At 46.9% G+C, this 9,893-nt stretch overlaps 1 protein-coding gene across 1 annotated transcript; it reads left to right on the plus strand.

Moving 5' to 3' along the window:
• Window positions 1-310: 310 nt before the first annotated feature.
• Window positions 311-1,477, plus strand: FAM196A (family with sequence similarity 196, member A). Its single transcript, XM_010183020.1, has one exon. The coding sequence runs from the start codon at window positions 311-313 to the stop codon at window positions 1,475-1,477; it is 1,167 nt and encodes a 388-aa protein (XP_010181322.1).
• The last annotated feature ends 8,416 nt before the right edge of the window (window positions 1,478-9,893 follow it).

The raw sequence follows: 9,893 nt of genomic DNA on the forward strand, positions 1-9,893 counted from the left end.
GCGCTATAAAAAATAACGCCAGTTGGATGCTTCTTGCTCCTAAATATTTGCATTAAGGGTGGCCAGTGCTCTAAACGTTGCTTTATTTGCACAAAGACACTTCGACCACCAAGTAAATTCAGATTATTTGCTTCCCGAGAGCCCCTGTTGCACTGCAGTGAAGTCTCACAGGAAGGACTGTGATTTAGGGGAATCAAGCAGTCAAAGCAGAGGAAGTTACCTCCAATACTGCGATTTTAAGGGGGGAAAGCAGCGTTTCGGTTGTGACGTGAGGCTTTTTGACCTCTTTTTTTATTTGCATGCAGGCATCATGGTGAGTAAGGAGCCCAGCAAATGCTTACTCACCGCCTCGGAAAGCGAAGTGGAGCCAGCGGCTTCCCTGGCGCTGGAGATGAAATACGCCCTGGATCCCAACCGGCAGATCAAGAAACGCAACAAGGCCCTCCAGGTGCGCTTCAAAGACATCTGCGAGGCCCAGAACGAGCAGAGGGACCGACAGCTCAGCGCCGCGCAGGACCCCGACCGGAGAGACGCCAAGGCCATCGCCTACAAAACGGCCTACCGCAAGTACATGACGGTGCCCGCCCGCAGGTCCATCCCCAACGTCACCAAGAGCACAGGAGTCCAGACTTCCCCCGATCTGAAGAAGTGTTACCAGACTTTTCCTCTGGACCGCAAAAAAGGGAATATCCTGAAAAGCGCCTCGGCCGTCGATACCTTTAAGGGTCAAAACAACGGGTTTCTGATCGAGAAGGACGGCGGCGGCGCCGGGGAGGCCGCGCAGTGGGGCAGGAAGGCCGGCAGCCTGCAGACGGCCGAGTTCATCTCCCACATCAACGAGCGCGCCAACGCAGGCTCTGGCGACGATGGGGCTGAGGCCTGGCAAGGCAGCGATTTGCACAGCTCTCCCAAAGAGCCGCCTCCTCCTCCTCTCCCAAATTCGGCCGACCCCGCTTCGGAGGAGCCAGGCCGAGGGAAACAGGCGCTGGGGAGGCTGGGGAGCGAGGAGGCCGCCCAGCCCCTCCATGGGAGGGTCTTCAAGACTGAAGTGGCCACTGTTTATTTACCGGCGTCCGCTTCGAACGCTTCGCAGCCCGACCTCACGGGCCCTGAAAGCGACTGGTCACCGTGCCCGGCAGCCGAGGAGGACAGAAAGAGGACGGTGCACCTGAACGGGGTTCAGCCCCAGGCGGGAGATGCTCGAGCCTGCCCGTCGCGGGCGCAGTGCCCCGCCGCCGAATGTAACGAGCAGCCCCTTCAGATCAGCGTCTCTGCCATGGAGGAGAACCAGCCGTGCCGGGCGGCCGTGGCGGTGAGCGAGGAATGCCAACAAATCGTGCCTCACACCGAAGTTGTGGACTTGAAAGCGCAGCTTCAGATGATGGAAAATTTGATCAGCTCGAGTCAGGAAACCATTAAAGTGCTGTTGGGTGTTATACAGGAGCTAGAGAAAGGAGAAGCTCACAGAGAAGGGTGAGTAGAAGCTTTTTAAATGGGTATACGCTGGTTTAAATGCCTTTCCTAGAAAGTCCTGCCCCTGTATTTGCTCACGTTAATTTGCAGCCGGCGCCGCGCGTTCCTCTGCGCCACACCAAGACGTTACACACTGCACTGCTCACACGGACCGAGGTTGCTGCTTTAGAGGCGAGACCAAGGGAAACCCGCCAGCAGCGCTCACACATTTGGTATCCGCGTGTCCTAGGATGCCATTAAGGAGTTATTTAACGAGGGACCTGCGATATCTTTTCTTGTACCTTTTCTAACGTGCACAGAGCGAGCCGCTCTCCAAACAGGATTAGCGAGGATGCTTTCACATCAGCAACTTGTATTAACCATAATACCTCGTGTGGCATGAAAAGCAGCAGAAAAACCTTAATTCTGTAAGAGTCTTACCTTCTCGAGATTAAGGGATATTATTACAGCTGCTAATATAATTCCATTAATGGCAGACGAATCTTGTCTGCATTCACCTTCTGCATGTTTAATGGTGTTTCAGAGGGAAATGGAGTAACTCTGAACATCAAAGTCTTCTGTACAGCATTTACACTGCTCTACACGTGACCAACGCAAGCATAAAGATACAGGATCCTGTTTATCCCTAACGCACATTACTTCAACCAACCTGTAAGGCACCACAAATATTTACTGAAACACAAACCAACCTTTATTCCTTACCTACACGGTTCAACCCATCTCTTACATTAACTCCACCAGCATTTTTCAGGCTTACTCGCCTTAGTTTGCTCATCTTCATTCAGTGGCCGCGCTTCAAAATGTTTGTGTGTTTTTAAATAGTCCTGCAATTAAACCTTAATTTGTCAGAAGAAATCTGGGGTTTACAATTAGGAACCGGTAGCTCTTGCTACGTGAAGCAGCACCGTGGTTTAATTTCATCTTCGGAGTCGCAATTCAACTCGAGGAATGCAGAAAACATCTTGTTCATCCTACCAATTCCGAATGTTTTTTCATTAAAAAATCATCTGAGCTGTTGGACAACGTTGTCAACACAGCCCTAGCGTTTTCCGCTTACTTTTACAGCCGGGTTTCGTATTTTTAGCATACCTTGTCAGATCCGGCACCTGCAGCCTGGGAAGCTGCTTGATCTAGCTGAAAGCAACACAGACTTTCTGATTTTTAGGTGTTTTAAATTCTAATTCGGAAAAAGCTTTGCTCTGAGTGACTTCCCTTACAGAAACTGCAAGGGAATTGGTGCAGAAAATCCTTATTTCTTCCTCATCCTCACACAAGCAGACCCATTTAATGTAGGACACATGAGATGCGTATCCCCGTCCTCAGCACAAGGGGTCTGGCCCAAACTATGGATAATTGCTCTTATCTTTAAATAATCCTGCGGTTTTCACCCTGACAGAGCTATGGCCTAGATGAACCCTAAAACACATCCATAAACCTCGTTTTTCAGACTCTTCCCTGCCTCAAACACACAGACTTGGGTACCAGTCTGCAATGACACCGTCTTGGACCAAAAAGAGCCCATTTTTCGGCACTCCTTTACTTCCCCCGCCACAAATTCCCCAGCAACGGTGAAATCTCCACCTAAAGACACCCCACAAACTGGGAAACCTTCGCACACAAGTTGTGGTGCAGAAAAGAGAATTTAAACGCCTTAATGACGCTTTAACCAAACAAGCCCCAGCGCATCATTAACACCAAATCCGTCTTCATGCCCGTTTCCCTCACACCACACAACCATTTCCAGAGCAGCTTTTATTAGGATTCTTCTTACCCATAACCGCATTCATCTCCACAGCGTTTTTGCCACCGCTGCGCACGCTGTTACAAATATCCCCCATTTTAGCGTATTGGCCTTTACTTCCTTTTACAACCATTGGGCATTAGGTCAGTTTACAGCAAGAAATTAAAAGCAGCTACGCCTCTGCTTACTGTAGCACGGACAAGCCCTCCATCTGCTCAACCAGAAAATACTCTGTATTTATGGCACTCGCCTGCTTTTCTTATGTATATTGAATTCTTTACAAGAAGATATGTCAAGAAACAAATACAAATAACGGGCTGCTGGGGAATAAAAACAACAGATAAATCACTTAATCAGATTGCTCTGCCTTTAAGAAAATCAGTGTTTTTAAGCGCTGTTGCGGCGCCGTGGGAGCGCTGCTCACTGGATTCATTTTCCCTAATACGCTGTAGGTCTTGAACTGCTGTTCCTGCAATTCATCACTAAACGAGCCTACGCCAGCAGAACGGTATCGGTGTCTCAAGATAGCAGTGTCGTCCCGGGGGTGAACAGCACCTCCGGATACGTCCCAAAGTGTCAGCACTACATTATCTGCAATTAGCGACCACGTAGAGCGCTCGGCTGTGCCCAAAAGAAAGGGGAAAAGCCATGGGAGGAGGAAGAGGGACACAGAGCATCCCCAAGGAGACTGAGAACCACAGCATTGGGCACTACATCACTTACTTAATGCATTAGATCCATCTAAACAACACGTGGTAGGTTTGAGGACGGGAGTAGAAATCGTTATCCATACGCTGTAACTCCCCAAAATTCAAGGAGATTATTAAAACCCTGTCTTTCTTATTCCTTGTTGCATCCAACAACGGTTGCATTAAGCCATGCATGGATAAAAGCGCCCGACTTCCAGCTCCAAGTCCAAAAACATTGAATATTACATGATGCAAGGCGCAGCTTTACAACACAAAGCAAGTTTGATGCCCTGAATGGTGTTTCCTAGTAAGCTATCAGCAGTCTCTATCAACTACAGATATTTTTGGCTGGTTTTGGATACAGGGCATGCAACTAAGCCAAATTCTGCTCGGTATTACCTGTATAATACTAAGGCCAAAAGCAAAAGCTCATTTTAAGTTGCTCATTCCCAAAGCTGGCCAACCGCAGCACTGCCTGTGAAATATGTAACAGAGGGTGAACAGATAATCCACAATATATACATAGATTTATAACATGTATTTCTGCAGCTGGAGAACCACCATGACGTGCCCTTTCAATCCTCACTGGGAACAGGAACAGTCATCCAGGCCCTTCCCATTGTACCAAAAATCAGGGATTTTGAGAAGCAAAGTACCCAACCTGCCATACAAAACTAAGCCCCAGTGTTTTGGCGCTGACGGGCCAAATGCTGCACGTTAGACACCAGTTACATGAACCTGCTCTGGAGATCATTTGTATTCATTTATCGGCCGACAGGAATTTAAGGAGCTCTCAGCAAACAGCCATGAAACAAGCAGTGCCGGGCTCCTTTGAAGAGGCTGTGAAAGAACACGTTCTCATGGCCAGAATTTAAATGTTGCTTCACGTTTTCCAATGAATTTGGGATATTTGCATTTCTTGTTATCATTTCTAAGCAGAAAAACCCCAATACTGTGCGTGCGGACGGACAACTGAATCAAAAAGGAGAGCAGAAGCACACGAGCCGATGTTCTTCAAAACCAGGCAGCTCCTTATTTGACATCAGGAGAACAGAAAACTCAAAGTTAAGAACACAAATGGGCAGAACTGATGTGACATGGATTCGTTTGGGATTTCTCCCCCTCTTGGTTTTATGGCTGCCTTTATTTTCAACTCGGGTCTTCACAAACACCCATTTTCTCTGTCCTTTAGAGCGCTCACATTTATTCCATTACTTCACCTGAGACCACCTCCTAAATTCCCATCTCTTCACTCTCAGAGGATGCATCACTTACAGATGGCTCCCAAACACAGAGACACCAAAACACCTCGGAGATTTTAACAATTCCTCTTCTTAAGGCAGAGACAGAAAATCTCTTTGGATGTATCATCCTTAGTCAAGGCAGATAAATACTTGTGGGTATCTTTGTGGATCTTTTGAGCCATCCGTGTAACTGCTCCCTCTTTTTGGAAGGATGCAGTTAATTCTCATTAGTAAGAGCTGAAGATCCATCATCACCCATGGTTCAGCCTCATATTTAACCTCCAACTCCTAATATTCTGTGATTCATAATACAGTTTTTCTGAATTATATCACTCAAAACCTATCTGGAATTAGATCTCCCAGGGCAGGGAACGGGAGTATTTCATAGCACAGCATTTTGTAGATCATCTAAACCTGATGAGATGGGTATCTTGGATAGGATCTCTCATTAGAGCTGGACAACTGGAGTCTGTAACACATAATCAAAGCTTCAGGTCCAATTGGCAGGGTGGATAAAAAGGGCAAGTTTCTGTCACAGGTATTCAGGCGCACTAACATTTAGAATAAAGATGTAAATAACCCTAGCTATTAAACACCCTCTGTTGTTAATTCTGTGATAGGAGGCTTCCAACAAGCAAATGACGACCAAACATGAGAAGTGAACTAGTTACAACAACCACTATGTGGAATAAACATCAAACAAACAAATAATAAAGAAACAATCTCTTTAGCAAGGCTTTAGCAAAGTTACTTATCTTAATGCTCACCCTGTTTTCTCAAAAATTGACACTAGGAACATCTGAATCTCAGCAAACATAACTGATTTCCCAGCTCTTTATCTGCATATACGATACAGACAGCATTTGAAGAAGTATTTGAAGTGTTCAGAAGAAGAATTTGGTTTCTATCTAGTTGCTGTTCAACAGACTTTAACAACCAGATGAAACACCACTCGCCACCACACCCCAGCTCAGCAGCACTTCAGGCTTTCAAATTAAGGTCCTCCACCAAACTGGCTGCAGTGATACAAAGGCCAAGAAAAGCCAATCTAGAAATACTGGTGGAGTTATACAACGAACAACTAAAAAACCCCACGTAAGCAGACTAGGTTCTTGCTAAATAAACCCATATAAATCACCACAGACCGTAAGGGAAGCGCTCCCAACAGTGCCCAAGCTGTCCAAGGGCCATACCTGCAAGGGGAGGTTTCCTGATGTTATTTAGAGACTGAATCACCAGTTTCACTTCACACCATTAGAGTAATCCCATAATAACTGCACTTTGACTGCTGGTAGGACCAGAACCCAAAGAGGCAGAGCAAGGAGCCAGGTACCTATGCAAAAATGAGACAAAATGAGCTTTATAGCAGCACATTTCTCACCGCTGCTCCTTCACCATGAGATGAATCCCCGGATTTCTAATTGACACCAACTCCTGAGCCCTCGCGTTTACACAAAGACGTTCTTAGCTCTTATCCTGCCTGGGGGGAAAGTGGATTGTAACTACAGACAATTTTAGTAAAAGGACTCGTTGAAGAGGGACATTTTGATTTTTCAACTGTCAGGGTGGCCTACGCTGCTTTGTAGCTCTTAATGGCTTCATTGTGGGCAAAACCAGAGCATTTTGAAGGCAGAAGAGTTAATAAATAACCAAGTTTAGGTCTGCAGAACAGCTCAGCACAGGGGCACAGGCAGGGGTTCACCATCTGCAGTCAGCACTGGGTGACTCTTCCCTGTCACTGAACCAGTTTTTCCCTGGAAAAGCAGCAGTTTAATGGAATACTTCAATGAAATCTGGACAGTTTTGTGAGGTTTGTTGTGATGGTTTGGTTTTGCATCTCATGGAGCAGCAGCATGGGGATTGGCTGTGTCTCAGGTCAACCAAGAAGGAAAACGGCTGTCGAAGGGAGCTGGAAACCTCTCTGAACATGTCCCACTGTCCTTAGCTCTGTTTTACAATAAGATGATGACAGAGGATGTTTTTCACCACATCACCTGCTGCAGGAACAAACCAGAAGCAGGCAGACAGCGCCGTACTGGGTACATTACAATTATTTCTTTCTCTTGGTCCCAGTATCCTGAGGAGATGCGATGGGAGCCGAGCGTGGTCTCAGTGCATCAGCACGAGGGACCAGACTGGACTGTAGAGATGAGCAGAGGTATTCTGACATTACCAAGGCAATTTGCACCCTGGAATAGTTCACCCTGACATCACTTCAGTGATTTCTTTGGTAAATGCGAAGAAATTGGTTTACTTCATTGCCATCCAAACTCCCAGGGATGGGACCTTTCTGGGTGTTAATACACAAAGCTCAACCAAACGCCCAGCTGCTGCTCTACAGACTCTCCCATACCACAGTGACATCTCAAACTCCCATTATTTAAAGAAATGAGAAAATAAAAAGCACCGAGACCTGCAAAAAGTTACTCAAGCTGCAACAGCAAAAAGAATTGAGCGCTTTCATGGTAATTTTTGTTGGGTTTTTTTCCTCCATCCAATTCCCCATCCTCATGCAAGCACCACACCATCAGCAAGTGGCCAGCAACCCTACTCCATATTCTGAATTTTATGCTGCTGCATCGTATTTAGAATTTGAAACAAGTCCTTTGGTTTGCATATTGCATGGCTGGTGCAGTTGTTCCTGTAAGCTGGTACAGGCTTCTATGATGTGTAATGCACACAGCGTGTGAACTGGAATGATGAAAAAATACCACAGACTTCTCATTTCCCCTATCTCCTTTACAGAAACAATGCCTGTTAGCAGGCTTGTTCATGTAAAAGTCTGAGTGTTTTAATCCAGTTATTCATCCATTAGCTCATACCTATAAAATACCCCTTGGTCTGCTCAGTCCCGGGGATTTCATTTGCATTAACACTGCAGTGATGAATCTGACGCAGGGCTATGAGCCACAGCGTATGGAGCACAACCAAATAACAACAAATAATTCCTCTATAGTGGAGAACCAATTCGGTGCTCGAGGCAGGAGCAACAGGGAGGTGCCAGGCCACGAGCTGCGGGCAGGGATTTTTGCCCGATGACTGCACTGCTGAATGCATCACCCCAGAGAGACCCCAAAATTACACGTGGAAGAAATTAACTTTAAAATTCAGTGGATTTGGGGGTAGAAGAGGAATGGGAACTCGGAAAAGGAACATAACATGCTCTGAACCTGCAGCTGGGGGTGCTGGTGGGTGAGAAGCTGGACATGAGCCACCAATGTACATCTGCAGCCCAGAAACCAACCCCATCCTGGGCTGCATCACAAGAAGTGTGGCAGCAGATGGAGGGAGGGGATCCTGCCCCTCTGCTCTGCTCTGCTCAGACCCCACCTGCAGTGCTGGGTCCAGCTTTGGAGTCCCCAGCACAGAAAGGACATTGAAGTGCTGGAGCAGGGCCAGAGGAGGCCATGAAGATGCTGAGGGGCTGGAGCAGCTCTGCTATGGGGACAGCTGAGAGAGTTGGGGTTGTTCAGCCTGGAGAAGAGAAGGCTCTGGGGGGACCTGATAGCGACCTTCCAGGACCTGAAAGGTGCCTATAAGAAATCTGGGGAAGAGCTGTTCACTGGGGCATGGAGCAATAGGATGAGGGGGGATGGTTTTAAACTGGAAAAGGGCAGATTTAGGCTGGATATGAGGAAAAAGCTCTTCCCTATGAGGTGGTCAATCACTGCACAGGTTGCCCAGAGGTGGTGCAGGCCCCATCCCTGGAGATATTCAAGGCCAGGCTTGATGGGGCTGTGAGCAACCTGACCTGGTACCAATGTCCCTGCTACTGCAGGGTTGGACTGGAGGAGCTTTAAAGGTCCCTAACAACCCAAACCATGCTGTGGTTCTAAAAGGATGAGTGCAGCAGAGCTGCGGGTTCAGAAGTCTCAGAGCATCCAAGTAACGATGCTCAGGGCAGGAACAAGTCCCAGTAGCGAAATTTAAGGTGAAAGGGGTAAAGATGCAGACCCCATGTCAGTGTAAGGACTGCACTCCCCAATAACCTGCAGGAAGTGCCTGGCCTACGGATGCAGCACCAGCAGCTCCTGAGCCAGGGCGAGCAAATTCCCCGAGTTATTGTTAATACAAAGAGCTGACATTTTAATTATCCTCCTGATTTTCCTGATGAGACAACAGAGGCACAAATATTCAAGAGAGACGCCAAACTTTGCATACACATAATCCCTGTAAGATTTTGCTATTTCACTCGATACACATTTTAATTCTCTCCGTTCTCAGGGTTGGTTTTTTTCAATCACCAGACAGCCCTATTAAAATACGTATTTTTATTTTTTTAAAAAAACTTTTCTCTCCCTGCCTAACCCGAGTTTAATATAAAGTGTATTTACAGGGTGAAAGCACTCCAATTGCTGTCTTGGGAGTCATGCCACACGCCCACAGTGCAAATACCTCAAAAAGAAAATTAGTCATCTGCTTCCAACTGTCAGGATTCAGTGAAAGACAACAAACTACTGTCCTGGAAACAGCCCGACAAATCTCACCACTGAGCCTCTGCACGTTTTAGAGTGTGCTCAGAAAGCCCAGGAATAATACCAGCCCTGTAATAACAGGAGATGGGGACAAAAAGAGGAAAGGGGGAAGATTCTGATGTTATTTCAGAGCACTGGAGGATTTCTGCTCTCATCCTCTGGCATGGGTTACAACAACCTTTCAGAAATGAGCTGGTGAATTTGCACACTGTTTATTTTGCCTTTTTTCTTTGTGTTAAAATGCACCTGGTGACAACGGGGCTCTTCCCCG

This window comes from Mesitornis unicolor, unplaced genomic scaffold (assembly GCF_000695765.1).
Source record: "Mesitornis unicolor isolate BGI_N332 unplaced genomic scaffold, ASM69576v1 scaffold41844, whole genome shotgun sequence".
In the NCBI taxonomy this organism is placed as follows: Eukaryota; Metazoa; Chordata; class Aves; order Mesitornithiformes; family Mesitornithidae; genus Mesitornis; species Mesitornis unicolor.